The 24493-nt window shown below is 45.2% G+C and overlaps 1 protein-coding gene across 2 annotated transcripts in view; it reads right to left on the bottom strand.

Annotated features, from left to right (window-relative positions):
• LOC103624358 (monocarboxylate transporter 2) overlaps positions 1 to 16457 on the bottom strand; it is a 35342-nt gene extending 18885 nt beyond the window's left edge. The window contains exons 1-2 of one of the 2 annotated variants that reach the window (XM_008643592.2): positions 16113 to 16457; positions 15640 to 15897 (exon numbers count right to left, since the gene is read on the bottom strand). In XM_008643592.2, the coding sequence (XP_008641814.1) occupies positions 15640 to 15856 (217 nt within the window). In that variant the 5' untranslated portion in view covers positions 15857 to 15897; positions 16113 to 16457. Of the gene's footprint in view, positions 1 to 5939; positions 6185 to 6695; positions 6774 to 15639; positions 15898 to 16112 lie in introns of those variants that run through there. The other variant, XM_017747204.1, reaches the window with a different exon arrangement.
• Positions 16458 to 24493: the final 8036 nt, after the last annotated feature.

Below are 24493 nucleotides of genomic sequence, written 5' to 3'. Positions count from 1 at the left end.
GTGCCAGCACCAGCCATTCCCAGAGGTCAACAGCTCTTCATTACCACTCTTAACACGCTGCTCCACAAGCAATTCAGCCCCTGCCCGCCTGTGATGTCCAAAGGGCTTTGCCCACCCCTGGGAAGCCCTACATAACTTGACCAAGAGACCAGTTACACTGGAGAGCCCATCCAGGGGCAGAAGAGCTGCAACACTCTGGGACAGGTTGGCATCTGGGGAAAGAAGCTTTCACATGTTTGAATTCCACTTGGGGGGAATGGATTAGAACTTACTCCTGTTAACACTATTAACAACCCCTCAAACAAAACTCTTCATTTCCTTCTTCCTAGTTCTTATTAATCTTGGTTTTTATTAAGTCTATCACATCTCTATTACTGCTGCCTGGTGACCTTGATTGCTCCAATGAAGGGCAAAATGATAAAGCTTTGTGACCAAGTCCACAAACACAGAAATATTTCACCTGAACCTATAGTGCTATTATGGCTCTTAAGTAGAACAGAGCTATTTAAAAAAATAAAAAATATAAGCCCATATGTGGTGACCTTGCAGAGCTGGAGTGCTCTCTGAGAGTTGGGAGAAGTATATGAATCTGCAGCACCATTCATTACAGAAACCAGATCATTCCTCATCCAGCTTTCTTATCAAAATCCAGGATTGTAATGGTGCTGCTACCCTGGGGATTGCCCCTGCACGGGAAGATGTCTTGTTTCCACAGCATGGGGACACTGATTGAGTGGGACTCCAAGGGGAGGGTAAGAGAAAGGTGAAGTCCAGCATCAGGCAGCTCCAAGGAGCACCTGCCAGGGCTTAGGCCAGGATGCTGGATATCCACTGTGAATGAAGAGAAAAATATTCCTCCTTTTGTTTCAGCCTCCACAAAATACCCAGGTGGAAAAGCACATGCCTAGGGAAATCCTAGTAAAAGCCCCATTGAGAACGAACGTTTGTTGAACCAGTGCTGTAAGTACAGCAGTACAGAGAGCTGACACAGGTGATGTTGCTGTGAACATAACCTTGTCCATGAAAAAACCCACCTTGCTCCCATGCCTCAGTTTCCCCTCGTAGTGCTGTGGTGCTTCACACCCATTTGAAGGCAATTGGGACGGGTGGAGAGCCCTGGGTGGGCTCTTCTGGAGACAGAGAAGGTTTTGATAGAGTCTGGACCAGAGCAGGAGAGAACATTGGCAGTTTTGATTAAGTTAAAAACTGCAGAATCAAACTCATTATTAATATAGCTTTACACCACTGCATGTTGTAAGGTGCTTTCTAAACCTGTCACTGCAATTTATCATGCTAGCAGTGTAATAAAACACAGCTATAAAATTTTGGATTAAATGTTCAAGGTCAATGGTGGACTTTCAGCTTCCCTATCTCTTCCTTGCTGCTTTAGCAGATGCTCTATTAAGCACTCACAAGCTCTGCAAGAAAGTTTCTTTGGGGAAAAGATTCTGTTGTGGAGCATTTCCAGAATTAAATCTTCAGGTAATTTGATCTTCACCAGATTACAAACCAATAAATAACAAGACTAATAAACACTGGTTGGTTTCAGGTGGAGGCTTTTTCACCAGAAACACTCTAAATTTTCTTGTGTTTGCGAAATGTGGCTCTCTGATGCTGTCTTTGTAAAACAGACAGAAGGTGATTCCTTAATTTTAATGGAAATTTGGATGTGTTAGAGCAGCACCCTGGAGATTTTGGGGGGGCGTTTACAGCAGGATATAGCGAGGCTGAGACAAGACTCCACTGCAGTACATTGTAAATAAAAACAATGCATGGTGCTGATGCAACTGAGTTTTTTATGTATTAAAGGGCAACAGAAGCAGCATATACTTATTTACCCCTATAAGCTGTATACAAACATGCACAGCAATTGCAAAAGAGTGAAATTCTTCAAAATTACTAAAAAGATGCTCCAATGTCCCCTGGTGTAGCCCCAGCTATTCAAGCCACGCAGTTGAAATGACTCTGCAGGAGGATCTGCTCTCTCAGTTTCCCTTGGATGATTCCTGTTATTCCATTATAAAGATGAAGGAAGCATTTGGCCACACAGTCACCATCAAAAAAACAAAAAAAATGAAAATGCAGATCCTATCCTCGTATTAAATTATTCCCTCTATTCTGGCACATGTGCCAGGAGGCTGACTCGTTGTTCAAGCTCCAACAGTTGGCCATAATAAAAGACATTACTTCTTCCCACAATCCTTACCTCTTTTACAGCCTTACAGGAGAATGGAACAGATACAAGAACATGGCTGCTATTAAATTAGTGGCATCGCTATTTCTTATTTTTAGAATGTTTGGCTGTTTCCCCTGATGCTGAATAGGGCAACTAATTTACTAGCAAATTAATACTGCTTATCTTTTCTTTCCTGAGAGCTCAGCTGCCTCCTGCTTTCCCTTGGTAATGGCTATCCCCAGGGACACATCTGTGGCCTAGCTTGAAATGTGTCACCCTTAGAAGTGGGACAAGGGCAGCTCAGTTCAGTGTTGTGAACCTGGCACCACCACACAGCCCAAATCAGGAGGTGCAAAGGCCAAAGGCTTTTGGCTTTGCAATGAAATTGTTTCCTAAACAAAACTCACCCCCGAACATGAGGCAAAACCTTGGGAATCTTGGTCTTGTGTTGGCATAGCAAAGCCCAAGAAGGCAGCTTGCAAAAGGAAGCCATGGCCAGGGCATCTGGCAGCAGGATTGGTGCCCTGTGGTACTTCATGTTTTGGGACATTTGCTGGGTCCTCCTGACCCCCAGAGCCTGTTAGTGAGTGCTGCGGTGCAGCTGAAAGCACCTTTAGGGAAGGATGTTGCCATGGCCCCTGGTCCCTTAGAGAATCATTAAGGTTGGAAAAGACCTCCAAGATCATTGATCAGATCCTTTTTCCTTTTCTTTCCATATATCAAAGACTCTGTTCTGTAATACCTTTCTCATTTGGGGTAAGGAATGAGCTCTTCACCTAGGACAAGGCAAAAAAGAAAAGAAGAAACACTGCAGAACAAATCCTTCTTTATCAGATTGATAGGGCTTCAGCCTGTGGGATTTGGTCAGAGGAAAGCAATGTTCCCTCATGCTCCTCACTTTCAAACCTCCCAGTCTGCCCTCTGCAATTGGAAATGTGGAATTGCTGAACAAGAGCTCTGGCAAGAACTACAAGTACCCCATCATAAAGTCTAGGCTATCCACTTTACTGCACAGTAATCTGTTTTACTACTTGTATTATAGTGACAGAATTGTTTTCTGCAACCTAGTTCAGATTAAGAAACTGGGGGATAAGACACATTAACTTCTGTAATATATATTGCCAGAGCCTTGGCTGGTATAAAACAGCTTCCTGGGGGAATTCAGCAGATAGTGAAGGGCAGAAACAGTCTTGGCTGCTGATTTTCAGTTTTAGTCTGAAAAACTGGAACTCCTCTGGTGCTACAAGCAAAGCCTCAGGTGGTCACTGTAAATCTGCATCCATGCTGTCAAAGTCAACACAGCTTCTCAGTGGAGATTTGGGTTAGTTCATGTATTTTCAGAAAATAAGCTTCATTTGCATTATTTATGAAATGCAAACATAAGCTCTGTTACAATGTAAGCAGCACAGCCGAAAAACAAGACCTTAGACCAATGAGAACACCAAGGAAACCAGGCACTGTGTCCTGGGGATGTTTGCAAGCAAAAGGTGTGGTCAGTGGAAATATTGGCCTCTGCATGCCCTGCCAGGGCATGGGGCAGCCGTGATGCTCCTGGGGATGGAGGGAGCTGGGGTGGGTCAGTCCTCATGGGGATTTCCTTCCATGGCTCTGATGCCCACACCTGACACCAGCAAATGCACCACTGGCCCCTCCAGCCCCTTGGGGACATGTTCTTCATGTAGGAGATGCTCAGTTCCCCCACACGATTCCCACATGGCTGCAGACAGCATCACCTGCACCTCCACACAGCCTGTGACCGTTCTGCATCACCACTGATTTGGGAAAGGAAGAGATGGACATGCTATGGCAATAATCACCTGGTTTAGTAACTCTGTTAGTTATTCAGGAGTATGTTAAAAGCTTGGTGTCTTTAGAATTTCTTTTTTCAGAAAGATTAGCAAAAATCCAGTGTTAAACTGTTTTCTAGTTTTTCAGCAGAGTAAATCAAGCTTTGCATCCTCACAGCTCTAACAGGCACTCCAGGAGAGCAAAACTTGGGCAACTCAGAGGAACTGTCCTTTAATGAGAATTTCCAAATCACATGGAGTCATTCATAAGCTAACCCCGCTCCAGCAATAAATGCCCAGTCAATCGAACCAGATGTGTTAAATACACTCTTGGGCACCCACGTTTCATTGACTCTGTGTTCCTCCAGCTCCCACCACAGCCCTGTCTGCAGCCACTGCGAGACTCAACACCACAGCCGGGGTCACTGCGGAAACAGGGAGGATCCAACAAGCATCAATCTTACTCCAGAGCAGAGCAGAGGAGGGGATGACTGGTAACTGGACATAACTGAGCAGCTGCAAGGTAAGTGGGAAGCTACAAAGGTACAGTCACCTGCAATTCAGCTGTATCATCCCCCACATCATCATGAAATAGCATTAGGGAGGGTAAAGTTAAAGCTCCTGCAAAAAGGCAGGAGATGCTCAGTTAATTAGGATAAAAGTCCACTACAACATCCCAGGTACAGAGCACACAGCACTAACTTGAACTTTTGGAGAGACAGAGAAGAAGGTGGGTTGGAAAATGAGCAGTTGGAAGGAGGCAGAGGTGATCAGAGCAGCATTTCACCTGCTCCAGCACCAGCTCATTGGTCATGAGCTGAACCCCAAGAGGCTCAAGCTCCCATCTAAATCCCTGTGAGCAACTTGAGGTGCTGCCAGGTGCAAGGTTAATCTGCAGAGCATGTTCCTCACTTGGTCATGGTCAGACACAAAGCATCTCTTACATACAGCCGAGGGGACAACATTTTTTTATTGGAAGACAAAGCAGAGCTGCCAACAACTCATAGAGGCAGCCAGGGAGCCCCCAGCTCAGAGGGGACTACTTTGGCACATTTACTGCAGTGTCATGGGACAGCCAATGGGACAACAGCACTGGCACAAGCAGGGGATTTCTCTTTCTAAATCACTGCTTGGGTTTTGCCCTCCAAGTGCTCCATTTGTGGGTTCTTGTATAGGAACTCAGCTTTTGCAGAGCTCATCTCTGTAGGACCGAGTCTGGGTTACAACAGAGTGGATTACAATAGGTTCTGACTCAAGCCTCATTTCCACCTTACAAACTTATACAAAACAACTTTATTTTCTTTAGCAACTGTGCTCTTCAAAAAGCACTACAGTGCATTATTAAGGAGGAATAAAAAGCCCTTGTAAGAACAAAGATTATTTTCAGAATTTGTTTAATAGGATAAATATTGATGAAATATTTACCCTGCAATTGCAGAGTGTGGTTCCTGTCCACCTCCAATTGCAGATTTAATCAAGGGCAGCCCAAGTATTTCATTGAGTCATGAAAGTGATATTGAAATCATAAAAAAGAGCAAAGTTACATGCACTGCTTTACAGCTGATAAGAACGACTGACTGGCAATTTCATTGCCATGATTATCAGCTGCCACAATAAACAAGCAGCTACTTCATTTATTATTCTACTCCATACTCAGCTCTGGCTGAAACCCAGACCCAGTTATTTCACACCAGCCTATTCTCAGGGCTTTTTCCCTGATGCCCATAGAGAGTTTTCATAGGTAATCTTCTGATTTCTGGGTAGGAGCCCCTTAGGCTCTACATATTACTTGTCTGCCTAAACAAACATTTGGAAACGTGATCAGAAAGCAAATCTGTGGATGGTGCTCATGCAGATGGACACTGTGGTTGCTCTCCCCCTACTCTGGCCCAGAGTGGAGATTTCTGGCTGTTGTAAGAGCTTATTCCTGCTCTTACAACACACCGTGCCGCAGGGGCTGGTGCAGGATCACTCACCTGCACCGTATGTCGTGGCCAGCATGATGGAGGAGACCCACGCGATCTCGCTATAGGACGTGCCAAAGAAATCCTGGATTTCTTTGAAGAAGATGGCCAAGCCTTTGGGGAAGGCGTAGGCAAAGCCGATGGAGACAAAGGCGCCGAAAAGCCCCCCCCCCCCCCCGCCATCCGGCGGGCCGGGGGCTCGCCCTGCCTCCGCGGGGGCCGGCATGGCCGGGTGGGCCCACGCTCCTCAGGGAGCCCCGGAATACAAAGGGCAGAGTTGCGGGGTCGGTCCCAAGGTGCTGCTCCCTTGGACCCCCTCGTCCCAGGATACTGCTCCCCAGATCCCCAGCCAGGAGATTCTGCTCCCCTGGACCCCCAGTCCCAGAATGCTGCTCCCTTGGACCTTTAGTCTTAGGATGCTACTTGTCCCGACCTCAGTGTTGGGGTGTTGCTCCCTAGATCCCCAGTCCCGGCATGCTGCTCCCCCGGACCCTATCCTGCAGCGCAGCATCGCCCCAACACACCTTCATTCTAGTGGGTCCCGCCTAGTGTGGAGCCCACCCGAGCCCCCTGCGTGGCCACTGAACGCAAAGAGCCCCAGCCACTGGCAGCTGTGCCGGGGCAGCGGGACAGGGCAGAAACGCCACGTGGAAGTGGGGAAAACCAGAAACAGCGGCTCCACCCCGCTGCTCCGCCCCCCCGATGCCTGCCGAGCTCCCGGGACACGCGTGGGACACGGGACCCCGCACCCCCCGCGGCAGGACCCACCTGCGGAGCGCGGCGCTGGCGCGGCTCTGGCCCCGCGGGACGGGACGGGACGGCGGAGCAGCCGCACCGCCCCAGGCGGGACCCGCCCGCCCCGGCCCAGGGGACACGCTCCAAACACCCACGGGAATCACATCCCTTACTCCAGCACCCTGTCCCCTCGTGTTCGCTCGCCCCCAGCCGAGGCAGCAGCACCAGCCACCCCGCGGGCATTAATTAAACCACCCTCAGTTACTTCAACGCAAATTGTTCTTTTTTATTTCCCCTGTGTTTCCACCTGCATCCCCTCCTCTTTTCTCCTCCATACCAAGTTGCAGGCTGCTCTCCTGCCCCTGGACCACATCGTCGTTATAAAAAAAAAAGGAGAGTGATTTTTCACACGGGTGGATGCTGATAGGACAAGAGGGAACAGTTTTAAACGGCAAGAGGGGAGGTTTAGATTAGATGTTGGGAGAAAATTCTTCACTACGAGTGTGATGGGGCACTGGCACAGGTTGCCCAGAGAAGCTGTGGATGCCCCATCCCTGGAAGTGTTCAAAGACAGGTTGGATGGGGCTTGGAGCAACCTGGGATAGGGGAAGGTGGCAGTGGGGTTAGAACAGGATGGGCTCTAAAGCCCCATCCAACCCAATTCAGAATTCTATGATTCTGTGATCATTGTAGACTTCTGCCCCCTGTTCATGTCCACCAGTTTGCTGTGTATTCCAGTATTTACATGGAGCTCTGGTTGGGAAAACATTAAGCAGTGTTTGCTCTGGCTGGGAAGGTTCAGTTTCACCACAAACATTGTGTCTTACTCAACCTTGCCTCCCCCTGGCTTAACTAACAGCCCCGTGTGTGTCCCATTTTTCTACATGCACGATGAAGCAACTGAGAGGGGGAAAAAATCAGGGCCTTGCTCTGCAGCTTACCTGGCACAGTTAATCTGGAGCTTTAAAATCTCCTCAAAACTGTAAGATATTTTGTCTGCCCTTTCTTTCTTCCTATGAAACTGAGTAAACTCAAAATGACCAGAAACCTTTACTCTCATCTGTGGGATCACAGTGTGATGACTTGGAGAGTTTTATTTTGGTACAGCCTTGACCCACTTTATGGGCTGTGAAGATACCAGCATTCAGTTATTTCAGCAGCTGCTTTCTGTGTTCTGTTAAAAATCAAAAACAAGACCAAAACAAAATAAACACACCCAAGATTGAACTTGGCACATCCCTAGCAGCAGCATGGAAGGTGGGAGGACACACAGAAAGCTCAGGGAGCAGAGGGATGAAGAAGCAAATACAACTCCAGCCATGGAAGCAGTGACAACTCTCAGCTGGAAGATGAGAATTTCCTTCTCCAGAACTACTAAATTGTGTGTCATGCTAAAAGCAGCCAACCCCAGCAGGGCACCTCTGGGTAAACTTTCACACAAACTCGTGGCAAACTCAGAACTGGAGCAGGAAACCAGTTGCAGCAGGTGATATTGGGGGCAAACAAATGATTTCTAAAGATGTCTAAATGTGATAAGTTTTTGCACTGCTGTTGCTGCTCTGAAGAGAAGCTCACAAGCAAATCAGAACAGCCCGAGGGCAGGGGGTGGGACTGACACTGGAAATCCTGGGCTCACTAGGTCAAAAAGGCCTCGCTAGCGCTTTAGGGAGTCTTGGGCTCAGCTCACAGCAGCTGCCTGTGGCAGTGCTCCCCCTCCATGTCGGCACCACAGACTCTCCCCCGGGATCAGGCTCTGCTTTCTCATCCACTGACAGCAGACACTTTCTAGAGGGCAGGTTTTTTAATTTGCTGGCAAGCAGCAACAAAATTGATTAAAATTGCAAAACACCTTTTCAAATGACTCATTTCCCTATCACAGCACTCCATGTAAATAAGTGACTGCTGTTGTAATTCCCAGAGCTCTGCTCCAGAGCTGTTGAAAGAAGAGGGGTACGCCGGGAACAGGGGCCAGGAGCCAAGCAGAATCTGAAACTCTTCCTCTCTCCCCGTTTCCCAGTCTTCACAAAGCTTTCTGTGACAGTTCCCAGGTCATGACTTCTTAATCAAGTGAACTAATAACCATCACTTAATGAAGTCCAAGATTTGATGAACAATATTTAAAATCATAGAACCACTGAATGATTTGGGAGGGCAGGGACACCTTCCACCACACCAGGTTGTTCCAAGACCCATCCAACCTGGCCTTGAACATTTTCTGGGATGGGGCAGCCACAGCATCCCTGGGGAACCTGCATCAGTGCCTCACCACCCATATAGTGAAGCACATAAGTTCCTCCCTCCAAAAGTGACTAATGAGGACAACTTGAGTGTTTTTTCTTGTCTTGGAAAAAGAAAAAAAAAAAACAGGGTGGGGGGGAAAAACGCTGGGCTCCCTCAAGAATTGAAAACATTTCTATTTATTTTCAGTGAACCACTTTGGTATTTGGAAATAATTTTATTCAAAGCATTTTATGCAAAGCCTTATATGGCAGCCAAAGGTAAGAGCTACGGCTCTGTAACTCCAACAGAGTTTTTTGTTCATTGAGTCTTTTCAAGTCAACTAAAGTCTTTAGAAATTACTTCCACATAAAATAAAAAAATCCATACCTAGCTCTGCTACATGAAAACAGCATCTGGTAAGTGCCAAAAGAGGTACCTCTGCACTTCGTTGAAGGGTCTTTAATGGCACACCCCATTTCTTAAAACTGCTCTACTGTCATGTTCCATTTGCTCCTAAAATACAGCAGCAGTGAAATCCAATCCATAACCACAGTTAAAATGGAGCTCCTGAATTAATGAATGAGAATATAGGCAGCAATTTTCTGCAAATCCAAAGGGCTGGACCCATACAATACCATCACTGGAAGATGAGAATTCCCTTCTCCAGAAATACTAAATCGGGTGCCATTCTAAAGAATGGCCCCTGCAGTTGCCTTGTGTGACCTGTCTTAGGAAGGAGACATCCCAGTCCTCAAAAAATAGGCCCATATATTTATGTTCCTAATGAAATTCTTAACTTTTTCCAAGGGATCGCTCCATACAGAGACAGATTAGTACTTGAGAGTAGAGTTCAAGTCACCAAAATTCTTGGTGCTGGACCCCAACCAGATGCCACCACAAAATGCCAGCTGGGGTGTGGAAGGTATCTTACACTGGGGGACAAAGCACCGCTCCTCTTCCCAACGAGCACAGAATTACCCTTATACCCTGTGTTCTCCCCACCACTGAGCACACAGGCTGATAAAACACATTCCTCAGTGTTTAGCCATAAGACTCCATCATTCAAGGATTTACCACTAGTATTTTCATGCCTGAGTTTTTAATTAAAGGCAACCTAACTCTGGCTGGTGGCTCCAAGGACACTGAGAAGCAGGAGGGGTGCAGGCAGCACCCCACCAACATATTCCAAGTGGCATGTGTTGGTCAGGCACGGTCAATCCACAGCCCCTGACATCTCCGTGGCTATTTGGGAGGGGGGACCTTTAATTTCCATGCAGCCTCTTTGCTGCTGAGTGAGATGTTCTGCTGCAGGCAGAGCCACCAGCCCCTCACCCCCCTGCACCTGGTGATGGGGTGACACTGCACAGAGCCAAGTGACATCAGTGTTGGCACTGAAACCACCTGGGACGCTGGCAGAGCCTCCTGGCTTTGTTTTTCACTGAGTAATGTTTTACAAGGGGGTCAAGGAGAGGTCAAAATATAAAGTTATGAAATGTCAAACTTGCTTTTTGCTAAACCCCGGTATTAATAGCATGAACTCCAGACAGGCAGAGGGATTCGTGACATGAAATAAGTCTCTCCAGAGCCAGGAAACCTCTCAGACAGCCCCAGCCCTGTGTCTATGCCATCAAACCAGACAGGTACATGAAGCATCACTGCGGGATGTGCTGGTTTCCTGGAGAAAACAGAATAAACCAAGCAGTAACATCACTTCTTCTGTTTTTCTCTTGTTGCAGGAGTTTAATCAGCAGCTCAAACCAAAACATTCTTGTTGGTAAAAAGATGGTGACAATCTAGATCTAATAACTGGAATGTTTTCACTGGGGAATTAAAACTAATTATTCCTTTGCTATTGCATCTTTGTCTCATTTACATTTGAATCCCAGAAGGAACTTCCTCTGTTATATTTGGAAAATGACTGCATAGAAATGGAAAAACAACACGGTTGAAGTACTCGGAGATGCATCAAGAATTTACCTATTAACTTTTATGGCAGAAGTCTGGTTATGCCAAGTCCTAAATGGTTGAAAATGAGTAAAAATACTGTGGTTTTTTCCAACCACTGCTGAATGCAGAGCCTGAAGGCATTTAAGATTGTGCACACAAAGGCAAACAAACAGCTGGGGCAGGAGGTTGTGTTGAAGGTGTAATTACACATTAGCCAGAGCAGAGCAGGTCACTCTTTCATTTGTACTGGAAGTAAGGGGGACTCCAGTGGTGACACTGTGTGCCGAGGGAAACCTCTGCCTTCCCCACCCTGTGGCTCTCCAGTTCCAGACTCAAGCCTTGCTGTCCTTGCTGTGAGGTTTTACCGCAGGATAACGAGTCCCTACATTTTTTACAAGGTAAACTTGTAGTGAATAAAGACTCTTTAGTGTTGTTAAAGCAAAACCACCATGGTATCCCACCTTATCCCAGTCGGTCTTACCCACTTAGCCTGCCTGTGATTTCCAGTGGAAATATTCTTGTGAGAGTTTCCTTACTCCCTTCAGTGAAAAGGAACCAGGTTAGCAAAGATCTGCAGCTTATACTGCCAAAACTAATCCTATGAATTATGACACATCCAGCCCCTCCACAAGCACCATCTCCAAGGCATGGCCCTCAGCAGCTGTGGCACATCTGGGTCCAGAAAACCACTGCTGTCTCCAGCTCATCTCCAAGTAAACTCTCAAGTAGTTGTCAACAGGGCAGAGAAAGGATCAGCTGCCACAAGGCTGCCTGAATAACACTTCACCAAGTTGGAGAGCTTTAGATCTCATTAAACCCTTATGAGGTTTGAGAGAGGAGAGATGTTGCAGGATCACCATTAAGAGTGATTCCCACTCCAGAGCAGCAAAAACCTGGAATTGCACAATGTTGGCTGAGCCTGAATTGAGGGTCAGTGGCCTGGGGACAGGTGGGTGGCACACCAGTTTACAAACAATCTCTGGAACACCATTGTTTGCAGATCATAGTACTCCTTGTCATTACATAACACAGGTATTTTCAAAAAAGATTAACTCCACCTCACCCAAGTTTTAAGATAATGGAGGGATAGTCAATTACAGGTACAGAAAAAACATCATAAAGCAGCAGCTGGGGCTTTGTTATGGGTTTTGGTTCCCCACCAAATAAAATTGTGACATGTGATTGTAACTCCATAAAGGCATCTCTCTTGACATGAGTTTTCCCAAGAAATCTTTCTCTAGGACTGCAGTGTTCTGGGAGCAGGTACTGCTGTTTGCTGTGTGTATGTAGGACACCTTTGATCTGCTTCAAGGACAAGGATGCTCTGAGCAGGAGCCAGTCTCAGCTGGCACCGCACAGTGCTTGCCACCAGTGAGGCTCTGGGCACTGTAAGAGAGCACGTGGGAAGCAGGACAACAGGATCAAGTCTGCAGCTACTTGGAACACAACCAGCTCCTCTTGGTGGGGTGAAGGAAAGCCAGGAAGTTCCTCATTACCCTTCAAATTTGGTAAAACGCTGGGATATGGAAATAAGAGACAGAAACAAACCTGGGAGGAGTTGAGTGCACAGATCACACAGTGCAGAGAGCTGTGTGTAACATCCCTGTGCCCTTAACACAGGGTGATGCAATGCACAGGATTGCTGGGGCAAACTCAGCCAGGCTCCTGGGCCTGAATTCTCTGGGTTGTTTTGCCCTTCTGGCTGACCACTGTCCAGCAGATCAAGCACGATGCTTTAGCATTAACTTTCAAGGTCTTACACAGAGAGAGCTTAAGGAACTTATTGAACTTTTGACATTGTACATCCCTGTTACCCCACAAGATCAAAAAGAGGAGACTTTTTGGTCCAAGTGTAGTATTTACTCAAGCCTGCTGTAATCCCAGGTTTACAGACTGACCTAGAGCCCCCTAAGTTCCACACAAAGGACTCCTTGTAAGACATGCTTTAAAGATGCACCTGTTATCTAGGTAAGGTTTACAGGGTGCTCCATTACGTCACATTCCTGAAGACCTTTGGGGAAGCCCCCTTTCCCAAAATGCTTAGGGCTGAAATTTGCCAGGCTTCTAGTGCTACAGTTCAGCACATCAAACTCAGCAGCTGAAAGATGAAATCCTGGCTCCACTAAAGGTGATGGCAAGATGCCTGATGACTTCAGTGCAGCCCAGGCTTCACCCAAAATGATATTCAGTGTTTGTTGAAGCTTTCTTTTTTTTCCTATTTGCTCTAGTGCAGGCTGTCCTAAACAACTGCTTTATATACAGTTAGCTGCAGCTTTTCTGAATTTTGTGAAATAAAATATGAGGTTTGAAGGGATCCCCTGCATTCCTTCAACCATTCTGGGCAGGCTTTGTTGGTGCCTTCCTCCTTCCTCAAACACAGCATGCAACCTCACTAGATGCTACAGAATTGCTGTAGACTTATGCTGCTGCAGCTGAAAGGAAGATCAAACTGAGTAATCAATTACTTGTGCTCTCAAGGATATTTATTCCCCGAGATGAAACTCCTAAATGTGTTCTTATTGCCATTCCATCTTCTATTATTATTATTAGCATGCTGCTGCTTTCAGACCTATGGAGATGTCAACACCAGTTACTGGCAGCAAAACTGAAAGATGAGAGCATGACAGGGAAATGTTCAGAATTATGAATCATGTGCAAGAACAGACGAGACACTTGATCTTCCTTAATTCTAGGAGAGTACACAGGGATTTTTTCCTCAGATTTATGTTTTTCCAAGATCTATTTCAGATGCTGCAGTGATTTAAAAGCTGAGTGAGGTGAAGAGCAACAGGTACTGTCTGGGGGACAAACCCCCAGAGAGGAAAGGTGCTCTTGGAGCAATGAGCACAGGTGTTTGTGAAAGAGACAGGACGTCCCTACCAGCATTGAGTTCTTGGCCCAGAGTCTGTGTGAATATAAATGCAATGCTGAAAAGGAAAAGTCAACTTGCTTCACAGCATCTCTTATTATCCTGCTTGTGCTGCACCCTCCTGTTGTTACAGGTGGTATCTGGGAAAGTCAGGCACTTGCACACATGGCTGTAGTTTATAATAACAGCTCTGCAGCAATATGATTTCATAAAAGTCTGTATTTAAAGATGGGAAGATCAGTGATGAAAGCCACAAGTCTCATCCTGTAATGGCTTCTTCCCCCATCAATACCACAGACAGTTCCCTTGCTGTCGTCTCCTCTGTATTTCCATTTGGATGTCAAGGGCCCTCACTCAGGGAATGTGGAGAATAAAAAGCCAGAAGTCCCAGCAACTCTGAGACACATCCAATATCTGGTGCTCAGTTTCAGACATCCAGCTTCCAGAGGGCCCTCAACAGCCACCCTGAGGAAATGAACCCTCTAAATGAATCTCTCTTCAGTCTCTGGCTCTGACTCTGTCAGCCCTCCTCAGCTCTTGACACAAAAAACACCAGAGCCAAACCGCAGCCAGAGGATACACAGCCATTGTTTCAAGGGAAAAATCAGTGTTACTCCCCCTGGAAGTGACCCCTTCTGTCCATCTGCACCAGAGGGCAAAGCCCAAAGATCCCAGCAAATCTGCCTCACTGATGGTCTTACCCACTCCAGCCAGACCTGAAAAGGCTCTTTCTGCAAGCCACTCATCCCTCACACCTCTCTGGTCACATACATCTCCTTCACCTTAATCCATCCCACACCAGCTCTTTTTTTTATTGCCATGTAAAACCAGTTCCTAAAGTACATGAGTGTGTAAGACTTCTGTACACAGGGTGTACCCCTGATCTCTGCAATGAGTGACTGAGGGAGCCTCCAAACCACCCTGTCCTGAAGGTGAGAGGGTACCAAGAAGATCCCTCCATCTACAAAATTTTTTGTAATACTCTTGCCCAAAGAGTGTGAGTGACTTGTTTTAGGAGAATACAAGTTTGGGTAGGTGTGAGTTGGGTGGCTATTCTTGTGCCCTTAAGTGTTAATCCTTTTACTTTCACCCTTGCAAAACAAGCTAAGAACCACCAGGATCTGCTAAGAGCCCAGGAATAGCTGCCAGCAGCTGCACCTCACAGGCATCAGCAGCCTAAAACCAGATGGTTTCTACTAACCATTAACAGCAAGATTAACCAGCTACTCAGATCCAAGGGGCAGACTGATAACCTGGCTTCAGTATCTGAGGGAAACATCCCTCGGGGGGGAACATCCACCTGATGGTTTCATTATGAGGACGACAGATACCTTCCCACAACAGCGACTTTTGCAGCCAAGGTTCAAGTACCCAGTGAACATTTTAATTTAAGAAACTGGTGTATGTATTTGTTCTTTTAGAAAGATTCCGCAAAGAAAAGCCTAAAACATCATCCCTTACTCAGTTGAAACAAGATTTTTAGCAACAGATTTAGGGAAAAACATATTTCAATGCTATCTCAAGATATGAGTGCACATATTCCACATCTGTACGTCAGCAAAACTTGGGCTTTGAGTTTCAGTGGCTTCTCTGCAATCATGAGTACAAGTAGCACATTTTTGTTTCAAGAGGAAAGACAAGAATAGGAACAGAAAAAAAGATTAAATTTACTGAAATAACTGCCCACACTCAAATAATTCCAAGCCTCCACTCACCCATGCATAGCAAGATTTCTGATGAAATAATAATTGATGACTTCATATATGTTGGCAATATAAAAATCAGTTTTCTCAGTTTTGCCCATGTATATCATCAGAAAACAGAAAGCCAGACTTAGAGTAAGCACTTGCCAAGAACTTTCTCAAAGAAATACATTCTCCCCTTTTGGTGTAGAGATCAGATCTCCTCTTTCCAAAGGAGATACAGCCTTGCTTCACTTACCTCCTCCATAGGTGGTAGCACACATGATGGATGTTGTCCAGGCAATCTGGCTGTAGGAGATGCTGAAAACAGCTTGGATCTCTTTAAAGTAGATTGTGAAAGCTTTAGGAAAGGTAAATGCAAACCCGATTGTGATGGAGGCTCCAAACACCACTGCCCAGCCCCATCCACCATCGGGGGGGACATAGCCCAGGTCTGAAAGGACTGGAGGAGACATGGTCAGAGCAGATTCCAGAGCAAACCCTGCTTCCCGATGTCCTGCAGAGCAGAGGAGATGTGTTGTACAGAATATGCATAACATGTAGTCAGGCATCATTTTAAAGCAAAATAAAATAATTTAGAGGTACAGAGAATCACCCACTCTTAAAGCCTTAATCCTTTTGCTGCCTTTTAACAGTTCTATTGTTCAATTCTAACACAACCAAGATCACTCTTCCCTCTCCAGCTCTTCCACCTGTATTTTAAATACATACCCTCAAAATACTTCTATGGCCTCCATGTCCAGGGACAGACCTCAGTTCCAGATGAAGTCAATGCATCCACTTTCTGTTCTCTCCCACATCCAGCCTGTGGCTCTGTGTCCACCTCAGGAGATGGCTTCTGGAGGGGACTCCTGTCACAGTCCCTCTGGAGAGAACCCGGTGCTGTGGTTGTACCTTTTTTAGGGTGAATCCTTCATTGTGTACTTCTCAGGTGTGGGTGGAAGTCCTCATGATTTCAGGTTATTCCTGCTCAAAAGAGTAATCCCCATGATGTAAACAGCAGGTGATCAGCCCCACAGTGGGCCCAGCTCCCCTGTTCTGCAGGGGGACAGGGCTCTTTTGGCTGTTGCTTCCCTCAAACCAACAGCCAAACTGAGCAACTGCTTGCAAAGGGGCTGAAGTTTCTTCCTTCTTAGGGGCAGCAATTCCACTTGTGCCTGATGCCTGCCAGGTTACCAGATTATGCTCAGGAACAACACAGATCAAAGAGGGCATTCACTCATTTGCATTCTTCCCACTTTCCCTGGTCATTAAAATAAAATGGGGATAAAAGGAAAAGTAAGTAAAACATACATTTGTTTTCTATGAGTCTTTCAGATACATCAGGGATGAGTTTTGGAATCTCTTTGCTAAACAGCCAGACCTCCATTGAAATCATTCAGTCCTGTCCTGAAAGATAATGGCTGATTTTTGTTCTTGCCATAGCCTTTCTTCACTGTCTTTGTTGCTAGAGTCCGAGACCATTCATCTCCATTTATTTTTAATTAAAGGAAGTTCATGTACGCCCATGTTCAGTGCTCTAAAGACACCACTGCTGGTTCTGGAGGCCCTCAGAGGGTGAGAGGGAGAGGATCACCACGCACCTGCTCCATCCTCACCCTCATCCCTTGGCATCCACTCCCTGCCTCTATGGGTGAGGAGGTATGGTCAGAGCCAGTCTAACAGGACAGAGACTGTCCCACACATGGCTCCAAGCTTTGATCCACTAAGACCCAGGAGAGGATTCACTGCCGTTTACACAGAACCACAGAATGGTTTGGGTAGGAAGGGACCTTAAAGGTCATCCAGCTCCAACCCCTTGCCAAGAATTTCACTGGAACATGAGAGGAACTTGACTGTAAGTGGAAAAAATACTAGCCCAAAATGTTATATTTAATAAATCCAGTCTTTAAGAACTCTAATTCCTATCTTGATAATATCCAGGATGGCAAGTTGTTGGGTTTCCTGACATTTCTTTGCTGCATCAGGAGATGACCAACTAAGTCTTTTGGAGTAAAATGATTAATAATAAGGAAAATGCCCCGTTACACTATGAGGAATGCTATGTTTTAATTTCAGGATCAAGGAAGATTGTACTTGCAAGTTTCCCTTTGCTCTAGTAATAAAGTGGTCTGATAGATATTCGTGAAATATTATTTTTCCATTACAGGTATCCACAGTATATGGAACATTCTGATGCAGTCTATTATACCCATCACTTAAGTCTTTCCATAAAAAGAAATAATTTTCTTTTAGAATTCCATTAACTCTACTTCACTACTGTAAGGTGAGATTTTAAAAGGAAAACCTAAGTTAAAAAGTAATAGTGGTGATGTTGGAATGCCTGTCTGTTGATGTTTAAGGGATTTTATTACTCATCAAATTGCACTTCATTTCACTGCTTCTTTCATTTATGGTTATTCTACCCAAATTTAGGCCACTCAAATATTATGGAGAATACCAAGATCCCAAAAATATTGACATATACTAGTGGTACTGAAATTAGGCAAAATAAAACTGATTAAGGGGTGGTTATAGTGAGGACACGTTTCCTTATTTAACATTACATTTGGTATTCACAAATATATTGTTTCACAGTCTACCAAAATTTAGGATATGCAAAATTCTCAGGCCCCTCAAATACAAATTTTTTTGTTAGTCCTTTAAAAAAGGTTGAGCCTGAACTTTATACATAGGATTAAAAAGAAAGGTTATTTTTTATTACTATCAATTCTAAAACTGTGACTAATTATACACCACCTTTAGAAGTCTTACATGATGAATATATTTCTGCATTTCATTTGATTTGATGCTTAATGAGAGATATATTGAGAAGACATTATCATAAAATCAGATTACGGTATCAGATCCTTGTCCATCTTTTCTCTATCAAGGCAAATTCTTACATAATACAGAAAACCAAAGAGAGGAACCAAAGTTAAATGAAAATGTAGTGTACAGTCAAAAATAAAAATCACACCAGCTGAATCTTACTTCCCCAACTGTAAAACAAGGCTTCCAGAGGAAGATTTAAGGGAATCCAATTTGGGGATTATAAAATTTGGGGTTATTTTTAGAGGGTTCAATAGCCTGAGCAATCAGCTGATGGTGATGGATACAGTCCCAGTCTCCCGTCATATCTCCTGTGGCACGCTGCTTTCTGAGACTTCAGCACTAAGGAAGGCTCAGGACCATTCTCTCACAGGCATTACCCCTTCTGTTACCACCCTCTTAACCACAACTTTGCAGTTTTAAAGTGAGAGTTGTCTTTGTCTGGCACAAATTTACTTGTCAGCTCTCTCATTTTACCCCTATTTCCTTTTTGTGAAGTCAAACAAGTCTGGATGTCCCATTTCTCCACTTACCACTCCCTGTAGGCTTCCTGCTTTATTCCAGCTAGTTTATTTAGACTTACTCTTTAGACAGGTATCCTGGATTCTTTCTCCACTATTCTTCAGTCCTCTGTGAATCTCTCTAAGGCTGCTGGTAACAACTTGGAAATAAAGGAATTCCAGGTGTCTTGCACAATCCAGGCCCTTACATCTCAATCCAGTTGACATTTACCATCCTCTTTCCTTGATTATTGAATTGCTGTCTTTTGGAACCAACACATACAATCACAGTCTTCATTCTGTAACCCAGACCAACTGGGGACTATCCTTGGACTATACAATTATTTTTCTACACCACTTGTTTTATTTGGTTGGGGCTGGTTTTTTGCACCGTGATAAATGAAACCTGAGTCTAATGCGGCTTCACCTGCTGATCCAAGGGCTCCATGGAGCCAAGTTCCCCTCAACCCAAGCATGCCACCACACACACACACTCACTGACCGCTGTCTGATGGGACTGCTCCCTCTCTGGCCAAGGCAGGCACCGCTCGGGCTCCCGTCCCTCGGTAATGCTGGCTGCTGGCTCTGCTGGGAGCAACCTGCTCGCTTTTAAAGCCATCTGCTGACCTCCTTCCCCCACCCCAGATGATGCTGAGATCAAGGGTTGAGATCAGAGGCTCTACCCTCAGATGTAAAGCCTTTCTGTAACTTGGAACACCCTGTGCCACCTGTTACACCCAAAGGATACTGTATGTCACATTAACTTCTCTGGGACAGGGGTGGCCCATCACCCACCAGGAACAAATCCAGGGCAAACTCTCCATTTGCAGTGCTTGGAATGCTGGCATCTCTCAGCTCCCTGTGGATGTTGATAAATTATTTGTCAGATATCGCTTTTCCTTGTACATATTAACTTATTCTTTCTTTACAACATATTTTTGCAGGCTCTGCTCCCACTCTCCTCCAGGGAAATTTGCATATGGAGGTCTTTCCCCATCCTGCTACAGGCATTTTACCCTTCTGCCTGAAGTTCTCCTGCATGGCCTCTGGGTCACCCAAAATCCTGCATCAGATAGATTTTGATCACCCAAGAAGTGAAGGGGTTGGCAAGCCACAACAGTACATAGCAAGGGGTAAATGTCACCCTGGAGTGAGGGGAAAAGATACAGAAAATTCCTGATTTTTTTTTTTGCCAGGTACCAAGCAGTTGACTTGGACTCTTAAATGAGCAATGTCCACAATGTGAGTCCATGCTTTGTAAAGGTTAATGTAACCCAATTTCAGGAGGAATGTTTCCACCAGACTTATGTTGCAAATCCCCATTTGGGGGATTTAAAACATTCCCCTGGCGCATTTATAATCCCAATGCTGCAATGCACTACTGAAGCACATTAAAAAAATAGGAAAAAAAACTGATTGTAGGTGGGCTGGGGAAATGTTTTTATCCAATCTAAGTAGAAAATTCATCAGAAAGGTAAATGGAGACAGAAAAATCATACATTTAAGTTAACTTTGCCAGTCAGCATCTCTTGTAGCCCGTATTTCCTGCCCTATAGCCACATGCAGTCATCCACACACTTTCATATGGCCCCAGCAGAAATATCTTCCTTGCGAGGACACAAGGAATGCCCAAACCCACACACAAGTTCCCATTTGCACTAGCACACAAGGCTGCAAATGGTGCTCTCCCAGCCAGCTCAATGTTCTTCTCACAACACAGGACACACAATGCACATCTCCCATTTAAAAGGATTTTCTACCAGGCAGTTGTAACAGCTTGATAAAAAAGTTTCCAGTGGTCAAAAGACAGCAAGAGAAACTCTGGGGAGAAATCCATCGAGGGCTATTAAACACAGAGATGTCACCTCTGGCATTGCAGATGGCAAATTGCTGGAGCTTGGGAAGTATTGACAGGCAGCTCCATGCTTGTCTCCCCAGGCACCCACCAGTAATTCCGAGTCAGGGAGAGAATTCCAATTGCACGTACCTTGGGCTGATCGATCATGTGGTCCAGCTCTTTCTGCCTCACCAGTCATGGCTCCTACCAGTTACTCCCTCTAAAAATGTTTTACAGCCAGAAATATAAACAAGCATATCTGGTGCTTTTTCTGTCTTCTAAAATTAGTAAATCCTTAAAGGTAGTTATAGGTGCTGTGGGGATTCGTTACAGACAGCTGGAGGTGCATGTGGTCCTCTGTGCTCCACCCCATGGGAGGGCACCAGGAGCTGCCTGTCGAGGAGGCTGCAACCACACCAGACCTAGAGTTCATGGGAGTCATGTATTGCTGAAGGTGTAGTGTTGGAAGAATGCTATTGTAAAAAAAATGGTATTGCAAAAGGTGGAGTTCCTTTAGATTTTCAGAATAAATTAACTTCTACACTTCCAAAAATGTACTTTGTATTTTGCTTGTGGATACTTAACAGTTCCCTTGGCTCTGAGCCATTTGAGACTGGTGCTTTACCAAATCAAGACATGGATTTGCCTTTGTTAGATATTGTCTCTCCTTCCATCTCCATGTTAATAGCAATTGCCTCATTTATAAAGGTTTTTGCTGATAGTTACTGGGCTGTGACCATTTTTAATGCACTTCAGACACAATAGCAATTCACGCTATTGAGACTGCTCTTCAAAATCACTTCAGAAAACCTTGGACAACCTCCCTTGTGGCTGAGATGGACAAAAGCAGAAGAAACTCTCCTTTACTATTTCATTGGCCCATGCAAAATTGAAATTTGAATGACTAATCCAATGACTCTTAACACTTCCTCTCCATATACTAGTTTTGATATAAAATATGGTACAACTTTTATTTAAGAAAAAAAAAAGGTAAATTTGCAGAGTAAATACAATTTCAGCACTTAATTTATTGGCTGTTGGACAAGGTTAATTTGATATTCACCAAATATTCCTGCCCCTGAACTTTTCAGAATCTATAAAGAAATCTGTTAATGAAGGAATATTAACTGAATCAAACTGGAAGGGTTTAAGGTAATTTAAAACATCTCTGCGATCTTTTTCTGAAACTGATGTGTCATATACTGTCTTGACTTCAAAATAATTAATCCAATGAAATTTAGAACTCAGTTTATAGATAAGCAAAAAATAGAGATGTATCAAGTATAAGGACCAAAAGTTGGCACGAAGTGAGCATACAGTTCACACTTCTCACACTTGGGCTGGATGTTGCCAGCATTGTGTGACAGTGAGGGCTGCAAAGCACAGCTCTGCAGATCTAAGGAGATATGGGAACACAGAGGGCATTCCTTAAATAGATATATTTGGTACTGTTTTGGTTGATGTTTTACGGGTATGTTATCATTGCTAGCACTCAGTGACACTTAAAGGTCTAAATAAGCACATACCATCTGTAAATTGTGGAGCTGATCTGTTAAAAGACAGCAGCTTGAGGTTATTTGGGCGCAACCTTCAGTCCTGTTATCCTGGCATGGCTTTGGGGCCAGGCTATGCCTTGGCCCACAGCCACAGAAAGAGGGAGGGCAGAGGAGAAACCTGTGACTCACTTGTATGAGTTACACAGAGGTCCTACCATGCTGGGAAGGCCTCCCCATCACCCAGGTACTACAAAGAGTAGGGCATCATGCTTTACCTACTTCCCTTTTGTTCCTCTTCAGGCAGACCTAGGCCTTCTTCACTCAAAGCTTGTGACATGCAGGAATCCACCTAATCCTTCAAAAACAGCCAAACCCAGCCAAATGTTCTCCAAGTGGGGGTTTTTAGCACTTTTTCCATGAGAGAACACAATATTCAGGGTTTTGAACATGTGCTCAATCACTCTCAATATCTGCTCACCGCCTGCCCCCCTCCCCTCCCCAGCTTCTCAGGTGGTAGATGCTTTAAATTGCATTTAGTAGAGGGCCAAAAGCTTTCAAAGACAGAGTCTGTACAGGATTTGTGTCCTATTGGCTAAAAACAAAAAGAGACCCCCACCAGCACCTTCTGAAAGGGAAAGCTGACAAACGCCTTTGTTGTGCTTCAGAAATTCCACTTGGAGAGATGTTAGAAATCAGTTGGTTTTGCTGCTCCTACTTGTTAAGAAGTAACTTGATCACAGCATCCTTGTTAAAGTTAATAAATACCTGCCTCTTGCAGTGGATATTTGCATCATTATTTACGTAAAACACAAACACAAAAATCAGCAGTGAGGCACAGGGGACCTTAGTGAGATATTAAGAAAATGGGGGAGGTTCCAGCTTTGTTGGTCTCACTCTTCCATCTTTGAGAGGCCCAGAGAGGAGAACATGCTGCAAAGAGATAAGGAGAAAGCAACAGCTGGATGGATATTTCCCCACCTATTGGCTGCACACAAGTGCCAAACTAAGATACTTCCCTGCATGCAGCATGTACTTCACAGCTTTGGGGCACAAACACAGTGGATAAGTTCATTTAAGTAATGCTACTTCATTTAAGGGGGTGTGCAGGGCGTTGTGTGTTCCTATCCTTCAGCAGCAGATGCTTCCAAAATAACACAACTCACTTCCAAAAGGATGCCTGAAAGGAAAAACATGCCCAGCAAATAATTCCACCCCCAGCCTGCAGACAGAAAGAATTTCTCAAGGGCCCAGCTACTTCTCTCTTCAAAAAAATACATTGGAATTTACTTTAGTATTCAAAGAAGAAAAATCCTTATTGACGCTTAAAAGAGTGTAATCATCTGCAGACCTGTAGCTCCCCGCCTCCCTCAGTTAGCTGCTCATGGTCCTTGCACCCAAGTAGGTTAACCTGACCTTGCAAAGAGATCTCATCCACCTCTGTTATAGCATTGGCATTGTAACACATGCAACTTTGAAAGGATTTCATAAGAGCTCCACGGGAACTTGGGGCACTGGGGGACAACACATGTATCTGTTCCTTGCCATGACAGCAGAAGAGAAATCAGGGAATCAAAGAACATGTCTGGAACACTCCTGTCCCTCTTTTGTTCTGACCCTGCTTCCATCTTCCGTGTGTTTCCTGCTTATGCAGGAACTGAATTCCTTTTTTACGCACACAGGTGTCTTGCCCCTTTGACCCAATTTATCAGGTTGCATCATTTTAGACCCTGAAGGAAGCGATCTTTGAATATCAACCAGCTCTCTTGGACCCCTCTTCCCTGTAATGCCAGTTCCCATGGGATTGTTCCAAGACCCCTGAAGAGGCTGCCAGTAGAAAGCCTCATCCAGTTCCTCCTCCTGTTTGCCTGTAGCAAACACCCACAGCAGGTCACCCTTACCAGAGTGCCCTATGAGCAGAGCCCATAAGCTCTTCACTCACTCATCATCCACCCACCCCAAGACAAGGCCTTGATACATTCCAAGTGCTGCCACCAGAACCACGGTGCCTTCCTGGTCTGTCTTTCCCGAGCAGTGCAGCCCTTCACACCAACACCCCAGTCACACAAGCCATCCCACCCCACCTCTGCAGTCACGGTGAGATCAGAGCCCTGGGACTGCACACAGATGGTGCCTGGAGAACCTGACAACAGCACTGTCCCAAACCAGAGAATTCCATGTTGTTTTCCTAGGCTGCCGTGACTTGGCGTCTCCATTGATCACAAGACAATCTCTGGAAGAGAACAAGGGTTCTCAACCAACCAGTATCATGTACAAGCAGTTCTGCTAAGCACCATCACTGCAGCAGAAACCACACAGGATGTTGGAGCTTTGCTTTAAAAGCCAGGAGCCTCTAGTTCTCAGCTCTGCAGCAAGGATGCTGGGAAATTCAATGTAAAGGGGGTTGGGGCTTTCCAATACGCAGTATTCTCAGGCTGGAAAGCCTGACTT

Source organism: Corvus brachyrhynchos, unplaced genomic scaffold, assembly GCF_000691975.1.
Source record: "Corvus brachyrhynchos isolate BGI_N302 unplaced genomic scaffold, ASM69197v1 scaffold91, whole genome shotgun sequence".
NCBI classification, from domain to species: Eukaryota; Metazoa; Chordata; class Aves; order Passeriformes; family Corvidae; genus Corvus; species Corvus brachyrhynchos.
This window is presented reverse-complemented; position numbering and strand designations above follow the sequence as displayed.